This window comes from Scyliorhinus torazame, chromosome 24 (genome assembly GCF_047496885.1).
Source record: "Scyliorhinus torazame isolate Kashiwa2021f chromosome 24, sScyTor2.1, whole genome shotgun sequence".
NCBI lineage: Eukaryota > Metazoa > Chordata > Chondrichthyes > Carcharhiniformes > Scyliorhinidae > Scyliorhinus > Scyliorhinus torazame.
This window is the reverse complement of record NC_092730.1, coordinates 18258483-18275135: the sequence shown is the minus strand read 5'-3', so window position 1 is coordinate 18275135 and position 16653 is coordinate 18258483. Positions and strand designations below refer to the sequence as shown.

At 60.2% G+C, this 16653-nt stretch overlaps 2 protein-coding genes across 2 annotated transcripts in view; one reads left to right on the top strand and one right to left on the bottom strand.

Annotated features, from left to right (window-relative positions):
* The window catches only part of LOC140400210 (neurexin-2-like), a 2085493-nt gene that overhangs the window by 1965517 nt on the left and 103323 nt on the right, over nt 1-16653 (bottom strand). The window lies entirely within an intron of this gene.
* Nucleotides 1-16653, top strand: part of efemp2a (EGF containing fibulin extracellular matrix protein 2a) — a 70149-nt gene that overhangs the window by 43157 nt on the left and 10339 nt on the right. The window contains exons 7-10 of the mRNA XM_072489642.1: nt 2524-2643; nt 11665-11784; nt 15000-15126; nt 16351-16546. Coding sequence (XP_072345743.1) covers nt 2524-2643; nt 11665-11784; nt 15000-15126; nt 16351-16546 — 563 coding nt within the window. The remainder of the gene's footprint in view (nt 1-2523; nt 2644-11664; nt 11785-14999; nt 15127-16350; nt 16547-16653) is intronic.

Here is a 16653-nt window from a genome sequence, read left to right as displayed (position 1 = left end):
CGTGGGAGCGAGTCCCACATTCTCCCCCACTCCCCGTGGGAGCGAGTCCCACATTCTCCCCACTCCCCGTGGGAGCGAGTTCCACATTCTCCCCCATTCCCCGTGGGAGCGAGTCCCACATTCTCCCCACTCCCTGTGGGAGCGAGTCCCACATTCTCCCCCCACTCCCTGTGGGAGCGAGTCCCACATTCTCCCCCCACTCCCTGTGGGAGCGAGTCCCACATTCTCCCCCCACTCCCTGTGGGAGCGAGTCCCACATTCTCCCCCACTCCCTGTGGGAGCAAGTCCCACATTCCCCCCACTCCCAGTGGGAGCGAGTCCCACATTCTCCCCACTCCCCGTGGGAACGAGTCCCACATTCTCCCCACTCCCCGTGGGAGCGAGTCCCACATTTTCCCCCACTCCCCGTGGGAGCGAGTCCCACATTTTCCCCCACTCCCCGTGGGAGCGAGTCCCACATTCTCCCCCACTCCCTGTGGGAGCGAGTCCCAGATTCTACCCCACTCCCCGTGGGAGCGAGTCCCACATTCTCCCCCACTCCCCGTGGGAGCGAGTCCCACATTCTCCCCACTCCCTGTGGGAGCGAGTTCCACATTCTCCCCCACTCCCTGTGGGAGCGAGTCCCAGATTCTCCCCCACTCCCCGTGGGAGCGAGTCCTACATCTCCCCCACTCCCCGTGGGAGCGAGTCCCACATTCTCCCCACTCCCTGTGGGAGCGAGTCGCTCATTCTCCCCACTCCCTGTGGGAGCGAGTCCCACATTCTCCCCCGCTCCCTGTGGGAGCGAGGCCCACATTCTCCCCCATTCCCCGTGGGAGCGAGTCCCACATTCCCCCCACTCCCTGTGGGAGCGAGTTCCACATTCTCCCCACTCCCTGTGGGAGCGAGTCCCACATTCTCCCCCCACTCCCTGCGGGAGTGAGTCCCACATTCCCCCCACTCCCTGTGGGAGCGAGTCCCACATTCTCCCCCACTCCGTGGGAGCGAGTCCCACATTCTCCCCACTCCCCGTGGGAGCGAGTCCCACATTCTCCCCACTCCCTGTGGGAGAGAGTCCCACATTCTCCCCACTCCCTGTGGGAGCGAGTTCCACATTCTCCCCCACTCCCTGTGGGAGCGAGTCCCACATTCTCCCCACTCCCTGTGGGAGAGAGTCCCACATTCTCCCCACTCCCTGTGGGAGCGAGTTCCACATTCTCCCCCAGTCCCTGTGGGAGAGAGTCCCACATTCCCCCCACTCCCTGTGGGAGCGAGTCCCACATTCTCCCCCACTCCCTGTGGGAGCGAGTCCCACATTCTCCCCACTCCCCGTGGGAGCGAGTCCCACATTCCCCCCACTCCCTGTGGGAGCGAGTCCCACATTCTCCCCCACTCCCTGTGGGAGCGAGTCCCACATTCTCCCCACTCCCCGTGGGAGCGAGTCCCACATTCTCCCCACTCCCCGTGGGAGCGAGTCCCACAGTCTCCCCCACTCCGTGTGGGAGCGAGTCCCACATTCTCCCCCACTCCCCGTGGGAGCGAGTCCCACATTCACCCCCACTCCCTGTGGGAGCGAGTTCCACATTCTCCCCACTCCCCGTGGGAGCGAGTCCCACATTCTCCCCACTCCCCGTGGGAGCGAGTCCCACATTCTCCCCACTCCCCGTGGGAGCGAGTTCCACATTCTCCCCACTCCCTGTGGGAGCGAGTCCCACATTCTCCCCACTCCCTGTGGGAGCGAGTCCCACATTATCCCCCACTCCCTGTGGGAGCGAGTCCCACATTCTCCCCACTCCCCGTGGGAGCGAGTCCCACATTCTCTCCACTCCCTGTGGGAGCGAGTCCCACATTCTCCCCACTCCCTGTGGGAGCGAGTCCCACATTCTCCCCACTCCCCGTGGGAGCGAGTCCCACATTCTCTCCACTCCCTGTGGGAGCGAGTCCCACATTCTCCCCACTCCCTGTGGGAGCGAGTCCCACATTCTCCCCCACTCCCTGTGGGAGCGAGTCCCACATTCTCTCCACTCCCTGTGGGAGCGAGTCCCACATTCTCCCCACTCCCTGTGGGAGCGAGTCCCACATTCTCCCCCACTCCCTGTGGGAGCGAGTCCCACATTCTCCCCACTCCCCGTGGGAGCGAGTCCCACATTCTCTCCACTCCCTGTGGGAGCGAGTCCCACATTCTCCCCCACTCCCCGTGGGAGCGAGTCCCACATTCTCCCCACTCCCCGTGGGAGCAAGTCCCACATTCTCCCCACTCCCTGTGGGAGCGAGTCCCACATTCTCCCCCACTCCCTGTGGGAGTGAGTCCCACATTCTCCCCCACTCCCTGTGGGAGTGAGTCCCACATTCTCCCCACTCCCTGTGGGAGCGATTGGATTTGTTGATGCTCTTCCTGACGAGAAGAAACATTCTCTGTCTATCTGCTCTCTGCCTCGGGAGATGAAGCTGAGAGACTGGTTTACGAGGACAGATTTAAGTCTGTGTGTTAACAAATCGCGAAAAGCTCGATGAATCCGAGATTGAAATGCTCCCGTTTCCCAGATGTGGACGAGTGTGAGATGGGAGCGCCGTGCGAACAACGTTGCTTCAACACTTACGGATCGTTCCTGTGCCGCTGTGAGCAGGGTTACGAGCTCAGCGGCGACGGGCAAACGTGTCAAGGTAAAAGACAAGCACGCGGGCTGGTGGCGGGTGAGGGGTTACCCAGAGCGAAAGACTCGAGACCCAGCTGTCGATGGGTGGAGATTAGCGCCAATGAGGGACTGGGGGCTGTGGAGGAGAGGGGGCTGGACCGGGCCGGTCACTGTCCCAACACTTGGCGCTAATTTGTGTCTTAAGGAAACAGCCAGAGAACCATGTTATTGACAAACGTTGAGCCCAAGCCACATGGGGAGATATCCGGGACAGCGCGAGGCGGAGAGAGAGCCTGGCGCCAGGCGGAGAGAGAGCCTGGCGCCAGGCGGAGAGAGAGCCTGGCGCCAGGCGGAGAGAGAGCCTGGCGCCAGGCGGAGAGAGAGCCTGGCGCCAGGCGGAGAGAGAGCCTGGCGCCAGGCGGAGAGAGAGCCTGGCGCCAGGCGGAAAGAGAGCCTGGCGCCAGGCGGAAAGAGAGCCTGGCGCCAGGCGGAAAGAGAGCCTGGCGCCAGGCGGAAAGAGAGCCTGGCGCCAGGCGGAAAGAGAGCCTGGCGCCAGGCGGAAAGAGAGCCTGGCGCCAGGCGGAAAGAGAGCCTGGCGCCAGGCGGAAAGAGAGCCTGGCGCCAGGCGGAAAGAGAGCCTGGCGCCAGGCGGAAAGAGAGCCTGGCGCCAGGCGGAAAGAGAGCCTGGCGCCAGGCGGAAAGAGAGCCTGGCGCCAGGCGGAAAGAGAGCCTGGCGCCAGGCGGAAAGAGAGCCTGGCGCCAGGCGGAAAGAGAGCCTGGCGCCAGGCGGAAAGAGAGCCGCGCGCCAGGCGGAAAGAGAGCCGCGCGCCAGGCGGAAAGAGAGCCGCGCGCCAGGCGGAAAGAGAGCCGCGCGCCAGGCGGAAAGAGAGCCGCGCGCCAGGCGGAAAGAGAGCCGCGCGCCAGGCGGAAAGAGAGCCGCGCGCCAGGCGGAAAGAGAGCCGCGCGCCAGGCGGAAAGAGAGCCGCGCGCCAGGCGGAAAGAGAGCCGCGCGCCAGGCGGAAAGAGAGCCGCGCGCCAGGCGGAAAGAGAGCCGCGCGCCAGGCGGAAAGAGAGCCGCGCGCCAGGCGGAAAGAGAGCCGCGCGCCAGGCGGAAAGAGAGCCGCGCGCCAGGCGGAAAGAGAGCCGCGCGCCAGGCGGAAAGAGAGCCGCGCGCCAGGCGGAAAGAGAGCCGCGCGCCAGGCGGAAAGAGAGCCGCGCGCCAGGCGGAAAGAGAGCCGCGCGCCAGGCGGAAAGAGAGCCGCGCGCCAGGCGGAAAGAGAGCCGCGCGCCAGGCGGAAAGAGAGCCGCGCGCCAGGCGGAAAGAGAGCCGCGCGCCAGGCGGAAAGAGAGCCGCGCGCCAGGCGGAAAGAGAGCCGCGCGCCAGGCGGAAAGAGAGCCGCGCGCCAGGCGGAAAGAGAGCCGCGCGCCAGGCGGAAAGAGAGCCGCGCGCCAGGCGGAAAGAGAGCCGCGCGCCAGGCGGAAAGAGAGCCGCGCGCCAGGCGGAAAGAGAGCCGCGCGCCAGGCGGAAAGAGAGCCGCGCGCCAGGCGGAAAGAGAGCCGCGCGCCAGGCGGAAAGAGAGCCGCGCGCCAGGCGGAAAGAGAGCCGCGCGCCAGGCGGAAAGAGAGCCGCGCGCCAGGCGGAAAGAGAGCCGCGCGCCAGGCGGAAAGAGAGCCGCGCGCCAGGCGGAAAGAGAGCCTGCCGCCAGGCGGAAAGAGAGCCGCGCGCCAGGCGGAAAGAGAGCCTGGCGCCAGGCGGAAAGAGAGCCGCGCGCCAGGCGGAAAGAGAGCCGCGCGCCAGGCGGAAAGAGAGCCGCGCGCCAGGCGGAAAGAGAGCCGCGCGCCAGGCGGAAAGAGAGCCGCGCGCCAGGCGGAAAGAGAGCCGCGCGCCAGGCGGAAAGAGAGCCGCGCGCCAGGCGGAAAGAGAGCCGCGCGCCAGGCGGAAAGAGAGCCGCGCGCCAGGCGGAAAGAGAGCCGCGCGCCAGGCGGAAAGAGAGCCGCGCGCCAGGCGGAAAGAGAGCCGCGCGCCAGGCGGAAAGAGAGCCGCGCGCCAGGCGGAAAGAGAGCCGCGCGCCAGGCGGAAAGAGAGCCGCGCGCCAGGCGGAAAGAGAGCCGCGCGCCAGGCGGAAAGAGAGCCGCGCGCCAGGCGGAAAGAGAGCCGCGCGCCAGGCGGAAAGAGAGCCGCGCGCCAGGCGGAAAGAGAGCCGCGCGCCAGGCGGAAAGAGAGCCGCGCGCCAGGCGGAAAGAGAGCCGCGCGCCAGGCGGAAAGAGAGCCGCGCGCCAGGCGGAAAGAGAGCCGCGCGCCAGGCGGAAAGAGAGCCGCGCGCCAGGCGGAAAGAGAGCCGCGCGCCAGGCGGAAAGAGAGCCGCGCGCCAGGCGGAAAGAGAGCCGCGCGCCAGGCGGAAAGAGAGCCGCGCGCCAGGCGGAAAGAGAGCCGCGCGCCAGGCGGAAAGAGAGCCGCGCGCCAGGCGGAAAGAGAGCCGCGCGCCAGGCGGAAAGAGAGCCGCGCGCCAGGCGGAAAGAGAGCCGCGCGCCAGGCGGAAAGAGAGCCGGGCGCCAGGCGGAAAGAGAGCCGGGCGCCAGGCGGAAAGAGAGCCGGGCGCCAGGCGGAAAGAGAGCCGGGCGCCAGGCGGAAAGAGAGCCGGGCGCCAGGCGGAAAGAGAGCCGGGCGCCAGGCGGAAAGAGAGCCGGGCGCCAGGCGGAAAGAGAGCCGGGCGCCAGGCGGAAAGAGAGCCTGGCGCCAGGCGGAAAGAGAGCCTGGCGCCAGGCGGAAAGAGAGCCTGGCGCCAGGCGGAAAGAGAGCCTGGCGCCAGGCGGAAAGAGAGCCTGGCGCCAGGCGGAAAGAGAGCCGCGCGCCAGGCGGAAAGAGAGCCGCGCGCCAGGCGGAAAGAGAGCCGCGCGCCAGGCGGAAAGAGAGCCGCGCGCCAGGCGGAAAGAGAGCCGCGCGCCAGGCGGAAAGAGAGCCGCGCGCCAGGCGGAAAGAGAGCCGCGCGCCAGGCGGAAAGAGAGCCGCGCGCCAGGCGGAAAGAGAGCCGCGCGCCAGGCGGAAAGAGAGCCGCGCGCCAGGCGGAAAGAGAGCCGCGCGCCAGGCGGAAAGAGAGCCGCGCGCCAGGCGGAAAGAGAGCCGCGCGCCAGGCGGAAAGAGAGCCGCGCGCCAGGCGGAAAGAGAGCCGCGCGCCAGGCGGAAAGAGAGCCGCGCGCCAGGCGGAAAGAGAGCCGCGCGCCAGGCGGAAAGAGAGCCGCGCGCCAGGCGGAAAGAGAGCCGCGCGCCAGGCGGAAAGAGAGCCGCGCGCCAGGCGGAAAGAGAGCCGCGCGCCAGGCGGAAAGAGAGCCGCGCGCCAGGCGGAAAGAGAGCCGCGCGCCAGGCGGAAAGAGAGCCGCGCGCCAGGCGGAAAGAGAGCCGCGCGCCAGGCGGAAAGAGAGCCGCGCGCCAGGCGGAAAGAGAGCCGCGCGCCAGGCGGAAAGAGAGCCGCGCGCCAGGCGGAAAGAGAGCCGCGCGCCAGGCGGAAAGAGAGCCTGGCGCCAGGCGGAAAGAGAGCCGCGCGCCAGGCGGAAAGAGAGCCGCGCGCCAGGCGGAAAGAGAGCCGCGCGCCAGGCGGAAAGAGAGCCGCGCGCCAGGCGGAAAGAGAGCCGCGCGCCAGGCGGAAAGAGAGCCGCGCGCCAGGCGGAAAGAGAGCCGCGCGCCAGGCGGAAAGAGAGCCGCGCGCCAGGCGGAAAGAGAGCCGCGCGCCAGGCGGAAAGAGAGGAGCGCGCCAGGCGGAAAGAGAGCCTGGCGCCAGGCGGAAAGAGAGCCTGGCGCCAGGCGGAAAGAGAGCCGCGCGCCAGGCGGAAAGAGAGCCGCGCGCCAGGCGGAAAGAGAGCCGCGCGCCAGGCGGAAAGAGAGCCGCGCGCCAGGCGGAAAGAGAGCCGCGCGCCAGGCGGAAAGAGAGCCTGGCGCCAGGCGGAAAGAGAGCCGCGCGCCAGGCGGAAAGAGAGCCTGGCGCCAGGCGGAAAGAGAGCCGCGCGCCAGGCGGAAAGAGAGCCGCGCGCCAGGCGGAAAGAGAGCCGCGCGCCAGGCGGAAAGAGAGCCGCGCGCCAGGCGGAAAGAGAGCCGCGCGCCAGGCGGAAAGAGAGCCTGGCGCCAGGCGGAAAGAGAGCCTGGCGCCAGGCGGAAAGAGAGCCTGGCGCCAGGCGGAAAGAGAGCCTGGCGCCAGGCGGAAAGAGAGCCTGGCGCCAGGCGGAAAGAGAGCCTGGCGCCAGGCGGAAAGAGAACCTGGCGCCAGGCGGAAAGAGAGCCTGGCGCCAGGCGGAAAGAGAGCCTGGCGCCAGGCGGAAAGAGAGCCTGGCGCCAGGCGGAAACAGAGCCGCGCGCCAGGCGGAAAGAGAGCCGCGCGCCAGGCGGAAAGAGAGCCTGGCGCCAGGCTCTCTTTCCGCCTGGCGCCAGGCTCTCTTTCCGCCTGGCGCCAGGCTCTCTTTCCGCCTGGCGCCAGGCTCTCTTTCCGCCTGGCGCCAGGCTCTCTTTCCGCCTGGCGCCAGGCTCTCTTTCCGCCTGGCGCCAGGCTCTCTTTCCGCCTGGCGCGCGGCTCTCTTTCCGCCTGGCGCGCGGCGGAAAGAGAGCCTGGCGCCAGGCGGAAAGAGAGCCTGGCGCCAGGCGGAAAGAGAGCCTGGCGCCAGGCGGAAAGAGAGCCGCGCGCCAGGCGGAAAGAGAGCCGCGCGCCAGGCGGAAAGAGAGCCGCGCGCCAGGCGGAAAGAGAGCCGCGCGCCAGGCGGAAAGAGAGCCGCGCGCCAGGCGGAAAGAGAGCCGCGCGCCAGGCGGAAAGAGAGCCGCGCGCCAGGCGGAAAGAGAGCCTGGCGCCAGGCGGAAAGAGAGCCTGGCGCCAGGCGGAAAGAGAGCCTGGCGCCAGGCGGAAAGAGAGCCGCGCGCCAGGCGGAAAGAGAGCCGCGCGCCAGGCGGAAAGAGAGCCGCGCGCCAGGCGGAAAGAGAGCCGCGCGCCAGGCGGAAAGAGAGCCGCGCGCCAGGCGGAAAGAGAGCCGCGCGCCAGGCGGAAAGAGAGCCGCGCGCCAGGCGGAAAGAGAGCCGCGCGCCAGGCGGAAAGAGAGCCGCGCGCCAGGCGGAAAGAGAGCCGCGCGCCAGGCGGAAAGAGAGCCGCGCGCCAGGCGGAAAGAGAGCCGCGCGCCAGGCGGAAAGAGAGCCGCGCGCCAGGCGGAAAGAGAGCCGCGCGCCAGGCGGAAAGAGAGCCTGGCGCCAGGCGGAAAGAGAGCCTGGCGCCAGGCGGAAAGAGAGCCTGGCGCCAGGCGGAAAGAGAGCCTGGCGCCAGGCGGAAACAGAGCCGCGCGCCAGGCGGAAAGAGAGCCGCGCGCCAGGCGGAAAGAGAGCCGCGCGCCAGGCGGAAAGAGAGCCGCGCGCCAGGCGGAAAGAGAGCCGCGCGCCAGGCGGAAAGAGCGCGCGCCAGGCGGAAAGAGAGCGCGCCAGGCGGAAAGAGAGAGCGCGAGGCAGCGAGAGAGAGAGCGCGAGGCAGCGAGAGAGAGAGCGCGAGGCAGCGAGAGAGAGAGCGCGAGGCAGCGAGAGAGACAGCGCGAGGCAGCGAGAGAGAGCACGAGGCGGAAAGAGAGAGCGCGAGGTGGAAAGAAAGTGTGTGCAAGGCGAAGAGAGAGCGCACGAGAGAGAGAGCGCGAGACAGAGGGAGAGAGCGTGAGGCGGAGAGAGCGCGAGGCAGAGAGAGAGCGCGAGGCAGAGAGAGAGAGAGAGATACAGAGAGAGAGTGAGAGGGAGAGAGACAGGGATAAAAAGAGAGAGCGAGTGTGTCATGTGAGAGTACCTTTAAGAAATGGTTGTTTAAGAAATGTACCTTGAAGAAATGGGTGTTTATCAGTGATGTCAGAGAGTGGGTGGAGCTGGGCTGTCTGTCAGCTTTTTACTTTCGTTTTAGGCTGTTTGCTGCAGGGTGTGTTTTAGTTTCGTTTTCAGTGTTGGAGCTGAAGCCAGACAGAGCAGGTGTACTGTTGAGCTCTCTGCCATGAAAAGACTCTCTCTTGATCATTTGGTGAATTCAGAATTATAAATGTTCTCAGTAGTGAATGTAAACCTGATGTGCTTCTGTTAAAAGGTGTTCCTTTTGTCTTCTGGATGTTGTTTGGGAAGTTATTAAGGATTACTTAGTGTTGTATTCTTTGGGGGTTGTATTTGAAGTGATGGTTGCTAAGATGTTCACTGTATGTTTTAAAAAGGTTAACTTGAGTTCATAGAATAAACATTGTTTTGCTTTAAAAAAATACTTGTCCATTTCTGCTGTCCCACACCTGTAGAGTGGGCCGTGTGCTCCCCACACCACAATCTAGTAAAAGTTGTGGGTCAGGGGAACACCATGATACACTTTGGGGTTCTCTAAACCCTGGCCCATAACAGAGAGAGAGAGACAGAGAGTCAGAGAAAGACAGACACACATAGCAAGAGAAAGAGACAAACAGAGAGAGGGAGTGACATTCAAAGGGAAAGATACACAGAGACGGAGAGAGGCGTTGAGAGAGAGAGACAGAAAGAGAGAGAGTGACCGAGACAGAGAGAGCGCGCGAGTCAGAGAGAGTCCGAGAGAGCCAGAGAGAAAGAGAGCGAAACAGAGAGAGTGAGCGAGGCAGAGAGACAGACATAGACAAAGTGAGACACAGAGAGAGAGTCAGACAGAGACAGAGAAAGAGAGACCGAGAGAAAGAGAGACAGAGAGAGAAAGAGAGAGAGATAAAGATAAAGAGACCGAGAGAGAGACAGAGAGAGGAGAGACCGACAGAGAAAGGGAGAGCTAGACAGAGAGAGGAAGAGATACACATAGGGAGATACAGAGAGACAGACAGACAGGCTGTGACAGTGATGTGGATATGTTTAGGGCGGGGATTCCAGAGCTTAGAGCCCCCCCCAGGCAGCTGAAGTCACGGCCGCCAATGGTGGAGCGATAGGAATGGGGGGGATGCTCGAGAGGCCGGAATTGGAGGAGCGCAGAGGTCTCGGAGGGGCTGGAGGAGGTTACAGATAGGGAGGGTTGTTGGGGCTGGAGGAGCTTACAGAGGTAGGGAGGGTTTTGGGGGCTGGAGGCGGTTACCGAGATAGGGAGGGTTGTAGAGGCTGGAGGAGGTTACAGAGATAGGGAGGGTTGTAGAGATTGGAGGAGGTTACAGAGATAGGGAGGGTTGTAGGGCCTGGAGGAGGTTACAGAGATAGGGAGGGTTGTAGAGGTTGGAGGAGGTTACAGAAATAGGGAGGGTTGTCGGGACTGGACGAGGTTACAGAGATAGGGAGGGTTGTAGGGGACTGGAGGGGGTTACAGAGATAGGGAGGGTTGTAGGGGTTGGAGGAGGTTACAGAGATAGGGAGGGTTGTCGGGACTGAAGGAAGTTACAGAGATAGGGAGGGTTGTAGGGGGTTACAGAAATAGGGAGGGTTGTTGGGGATGGAGGAGGTTACAGAGATAGGGAGGTTGTAGGGGCTGGAGGAAGTTACAGAGATAGGGAGGGTTGTAGGGGGTTACAGAAATAGGGAGGGTTGTTGGGGATGGAGGGGGTTACAGAGATAGGGAGGGTTGTAGGAGGCTGGAGGAGGTTACAGAAATAGGGAGGGTTGTAGGGGGCTGGAGGAGGTTAGAGAGATAGGGAGGGTTGTAGGGCCTGGAGGAGGTTACAGAAATAGGGAGGGTTGTAGGGGGCTGGATGAGGTTACAGAGATAGGGAGGTTGTAGGGGCTGGAGGAAGTTACAGAGATAGGGAGGGTTGTAGGGGCTGGAGGAGGTTACAGAGATAGGGAGGGTTGTAGGGGCTGGAGGAAGTTACAGAGATAGGGAGGGTTGTAGGGGGTTACAGAAATAGGGAGGGTTGTTGGGGATGGAGGGGGTTACAGAGATAGGGAGGGTTGTAGGAGGCTGGAGGAGGTTACAGAAATAGGGAGGGTTGTAGGGGGCTGGAGGAGGTTAGAGAGATAGGGAGGGTTGTAGGGGCTGGAGGGGGTTACAGAGATAGGGAGGGTTGTAGGGGATGGAGGAGGTTACAGAGATAGGGAGGGTTGTAGGGGTGTGGAGGAGGTTACAGAAATAGGGAGGGTTGTTGGGGATGGAGGGGGTTACAGAGATAGGGAGGGTTGTAGGAGGCTGGAGGAGGTTACAGAGATAGGGAGGGTTGTAGGGGGTTACAGAAATAGGGAGGGTTGTTGGGGATGGAGGGGGTTACAGAGATAGGGAGGGTTGTAGGGGCTGGAGGAGGTTACAGAGATAGGGAGGGTTGTAGGGGCTGGAGGAGGTTACAGAGATAGGGAGGTTGTAGGGGCTGGAGGAGGTTACAGAGATAGGGAGGGTTGTAGGGGGTTACAGAAATAGGGAGGGTTGTTGGGGATGGAGGGGGTTACAGAGATAGGGAGGGTTGTAGGAGGCTAGAGGAGGTTACAGAGATAGGGAGGGGTGTAGGGGCTGGAGGAGGTTACAGAGATAGGGAGGGTTGTAGGGGGCTGGAGGAGGGTACAGAGGGAGGGTTGTAGGGGGCTGGAGGAGGTTAGAGAGATAGGGAGAGCTGTAGGGGATGGAGGAGGTTACAGAGATAGGGAGGGTTGTAGGGGCTGGAGGAGGTTACAGAGATAGGGAGGGGTGTAGGGGATGGAGGAGGTTACAGAGATAGGGAGGGTTGTAGGGGCTGGAGGAGGTTACAGAGATAGGGAGGGTTGTAGGGGGTGGAGGAGGTTACAGAGATAGGGAGGGTTGTAGGGGCTGGAGGAGGTTACAGAGATAGGGAGGGTTGTAGGGGATGGAGGGGGTTACAGAGATAGGGAGGGTTGTAGGGGATGGAGGGGGTTACAGAGATAGGGAGGGTTGTAGGGGATGGAGGAGGTTACAGAGATAGGGAGGGTTGTAGGGGATGGAGGTTACAGAGATCAGCAGGATTCGGTGATCTGTCTTCAAACAAGGGTCAGATCCCTTCTGGTAGTGTGGGGTGAAATCTGTGTGGTGTAGAGGAAGTGTTCACCATGCTGAATAGTATTTGTATTGGTCAGTCCCTCTCTCCTGGTACAATAACCTTTTGCTCCCCCTCTGTAATGCAGATATTGACGAGTGCAGTTACTCCAACTACCTGTGCCACTATGAATGTGTGAATGAACCAGGCCGCTTCTCCTGTGTCTGTCCTAATGGCTACCAGCTCCTGGGCACCAGGATCTGCCAAGGTAACAGTTTGTCCATCTCTATTGCTCATCTCCCCATTTCCACCCAGATCTGTCGTGAGCAGTGAAGGTATGTATCAGTAAAATAGTCACATCCAGCTGTACCACATCCTAGCTCAACAAGGTTGTCCATCAGGATGGTACACTCCCAGGACAGGTACAGCACGGGGTTAGATACAGAGTAAAGCTCCCTCTACACTGTCCCCATCAAACACTCCCAGGATAGGTACAGCACGGGGTTAGATACAGAGTAAAGCTCTCTCTATACTGTCCCAATCAAACACTCCCAGGATAGGTACAGCACGGGGTTAGATACAGAGTAAAGCTCTCTCTATACTGTCCCAATCAAACACTCCCAGGACAGGTACAGGACGGAGTTAGATACAGAGTAAAGCTCCCTCTACACTGTCCCCATCAAACACTCCCAGGACAGGTACAGCACGGGGTTAGATACAGAGTAAAGCTCCCTCTGCACTGTCCCCATCAAACACTCCCAGGACAGGTACAGCACGGGGTTAGATACAGAGTAAAGCTCCCTCTACACTGTCCCCATCAAACACTACCAGGACAGGTACAGGACGGAGTTAGATACAGAGTAAAGCTCCCTCTACACTGTCTCCATCAAACACTGCCAGGACAGGTACAGCACGGGGTTAGATACAAAGTAAAGCTCTCTCTACACTGTCCCCATCAAACACTCCCAGGACAGGTAGAGCACGGGGTTAGATACAGAGTAAAGCTCCCTCTACACTGTCCCCATCAAACACTCCCAGGACAGGGACAGCACGGGGTTAGATACAGAGTAAAGCTCCCTCTACACTGTCTCCATCAAACACTCCCAGGACAGGTACAGCACGGGGTTAGATACAGAGTAAAGCTTCCTCTACACTGTCCCCATCAAACACTCCCAGGACAGGTACAGGACGGAGTTAGATACAGAGTAAAGCTTCCTCTACACTGTCCCCATCAAACACTCCCAGGACAGGTACAGCACAGGGTTAGATACAGAGTAAAGCTCCCTCTACACTGTCCCCATCAAACACTCCCAGGACAGGTACAGGACGGAGTTAGATAGAGAGTAAAGCTCCCTCTACACCGTCCACATCAAACATTCCCAGGACAGGTACAGCACGGGGTTAGATACAGAGTAAAGCTCCCTCTACACAGTCCCCATCAAACACTCCCAGGACAGGTACAGCACGGTGTTAGATACAGAGTAAAGCTTCCTCTGCACTGTCCCCATCAAACACTCCCAGGACAGGTACAGCACAGGGTTAGATACAGAGTAAAGCTCCCTCTACACTGTCCCCATCAAACACTCCCAGGACAGGTACAGGACGGGGTTAGATACAGAGTAAAGCTCCCTCTACACTATCCCCATCAAACTCTCCCAGGACAGGTACAGCACGGGGTTAGATACAGAGTGAAGCTCCCACTACACTGTCCTCATCAAACACTCCCAGGACAGGTACAGCACGGGGATAGATAGAGAGTAAAGCTCCCTCTACACTGTCCCAATCAAACACTCCCAGGACAGGTACAGCACGGGGTTAGATACAGAGTAAAGCTCCCTCTACACTATCCCCATCAAACTCTCCCAGGACAGGTACAGCACGGGGTTAGATACAGAGTGAAGCTTCCACTACACTGTCCTCATCAAACACTCCCAGGACAGGTACAGCACGGGGATAGATAGAGAGTAAAGCTCCCTCTACACTGTCCCAATCAAACACTCCCAGGACAGGTACAGCACGGGGTTAGATACAGAGTAAAGCTCCCTCTACACTGTCCCCATCAAACACTCCCAGGACAGGCACAGCACGGGGTTAGATACAGAGTAAAGCTCCCTCTACACTGTCCCCATCAAACTCTCCCAGGACAGCTACAGCACGGGGTTCGATACAGAGTAAAGCTCCCTCTACACTGTCCCCATCAAACACTCCCAGGACAGGTACAGCACGGGGTTAGATACAGAGTAAAGCTCCCTCAACACTGTCCCCATCAAACACTCCTAGGACAGATGCAGAACGGGGTTAGAGACAGAGTAAAGCTCCATCTACACTGTCCCCATCAAACACTCCCAGGACAGGTACAGCACGGGGGTAGATACAGAGTAAAGCACCCTCTACACTGTCCCCATCAAACACTCCCAGGACAGGTACAGCACGGGGTTAGATACAACGTAATGCTCCCTCTACACTGCCCCGATCAAACACTCCCAGGACAGGTACAGCACGGGATTAGATACAGAGTAAAGCTCCCTCTACACTGTCCCCATCAAACACTCCCAGGACAGGTACAGCACGGGGTTAGATACAGAGTAAAGCTCCCTCTACACTGTCCCCATCAAACACTCCCAGGACAGGTACAGCACGGGGTTAGATACAGAGTAAAGCTCCCTCTACACTGTCCCCATCAAACACTCCCAGGACAGGTACAGCACGGGGTTAGATACAGAGTAAAGCTCCCTCAACACTGTCCCCATCAAACACTCCTAGGACAGATGCAGAACGGGGTTAGAGACAGAGTAAAGCTCCATCTACACTGTCCCCATCAAACACTCCCAGGACAGGTACAGCACGGGGGTAGATACAGAGTAAAGCACCCTCTACACTGTCCCCATCAAACACTCCCAGGACAGGTACAGCACGGGGTTAGATACAACGTAATGCTCCCTCTACACTGCCCCGATCAAACACTCCCAGGACAGGTACAGCACGGGATTAGATACAGAGTAAAGCTCCCTCTACACTGTCCCCATCAAACACTCCCTGGACAGGTACAGCACGGGGTTAGATACAGAGTAAAGCTCCCTCTACACTGTCCCCATCAAACACTCCCAGGACAGGTACAGCACGGGGTTAGATACAGAGTAAAGCTCCCTCTACACTGTCCCCATCAAACACTCCCAGGACAGGTACAGCACGGGGTTAGATACAGAGTAAAGCTCCCTCTACACTGTCCCCATCAAACACTCCCAGGACAGGTACAGCACGGGGTTAGATACAGAGTAACGCTCCCTCTACACTGTCCCCATCAAACACTCCCAGGACAGGTACAGCACGGGGTTAGATACAGAGGCTTGAATGTGAGGTAGAGATTTACAATCAGATACGCCACAATCTCGCGGGTCGAGGGGCAGAGTGGGCTTCTCCAGCTACCTACGCGTGCTGTTGATTGATCATCTGATCGCGGCCTGTGTGTTTTGGTCGGTACAGATGTGAACGAGTGCGAGGCGGGGCAGCACCAATGCAGTGACAACCAGCTCTGCACCAACGTTTACGGCGGATTCCGATGTGTGCCCAAGAACCAATGCCAAGAACCATACGTGCGGGTTTCAGACAAGTAAGCAGTACAAACATTCTGATTACCACTGACCAGGTGCCCCCCCTCATCCCCTCCCCCAGGCAAAGGGAGACCCCAGATTTTATTCTGGCAGTGATTAAATACTGACCATAATCCTAGTATTGACATTCTTTCTGCCATTCGTGTCATGGCTTCTTCTCCATTTTCCCGCCTGCTCCTCGTATCCCATAATTCCCCTGAGACACCAAAATTCCGTCTCTCCAACAGCCATAAATATATTCTGCGATGGAGCACCCAGAACCCTCTGGGGTTGAGGATTCCAAAGATTCACAACCGTTTTCATCTAAGGAATTTCTCATCTCGGGCCCCAAAATGGCCGACTGCTTCCCCGAGCGAAGAAATTTCTCCTTAACTCGGTCCCCAAAATGGCCGACTCCTTCCCCGAGTGAAGAAATTACTCATCTCAATCCCAAAATGGCCGACTCCTTCCGAGTGAAGAAATTTCTCATCTCAGTCCCAAAATGGCTGACTCCTTCCAAGTGAAGAAATTACTCCTCATCTCGGTCCCCAAAATGGCCGACTCCTTCCCCCGAGTGAAGGAATTTCTCATCTCAGTCACAAAATGGCCGACTCCTTCCGAGTGAAGGAATTTCTCATCTCGGTCCCCAAAATGGCCGACTCCTTCCCCGAGTGAAGAAATTACTCCTTATTTCAGTCCTCAAAATGTGCGACTCCTTCCCCGAGTGAAGAAATTCCTCATCTCAGTCCCAAAATGGCCGACTGTACCAGTACACCACTCGCTTGACCTGTATATATCTCTGTATCCTCCTCACAGCTTGCATTCCCACCTAGCTTTGTGTCATCAGCAGACGTAAATGACAAGATCGGGTAACGTATCTAAGTCATGAATATAGATAGCGGAGGCCCCAGCACCAGTCCTTGCAGCGCTCCAATAGTTACAGCCTGCCAACTTCGGAGTGTCCCGATTATCCCAACTCTCCTCTTCCAGAACGCTAGCTAATCCCGTCCATGCTAATATATTCCCCTCAACTCCATGAGCACTTATCGTGTGTTTTAACCATTTTGTGTGGCAGCTTATTGAATGTCTTTTGGAAGTCCAGGTAGACCACATCTACTGACTCCCCCTTATCTACCCTGAGATAAATCCTCCAAAACAAAAGCTCAAAATAAAATTCGCCAAACGAGATTTCCCTTTGCGGAACCATGTTTCACTCGACGCGTTGACCCCTCTCGTTCCCGCAGCCGCTGCTTGTGTCACGCGACGACCGCGGGCTGCCAGGACAAGCCGGCCTCGATTGTCTACCGGTACATGAGCATCACGTCGGACAGGAGCGTCCCTTCCGACATCTTCCAGATCCAAGCCACCAGCATCTACCCCGGGGCGTACAACACCTTCCGCATCAAGGCTGGGGACGAGCAGGGGGATTTCTACATCAGGGTGAGTCGGTCCCGGGAACCCTCAGCAGGCAGGAGGCAGGCCGCGTTTGTGGGGTGGGATGGGGCTGAAGTTTTGGGGGGCTGGAAACGGGGGAGGCGGGAGAGAGA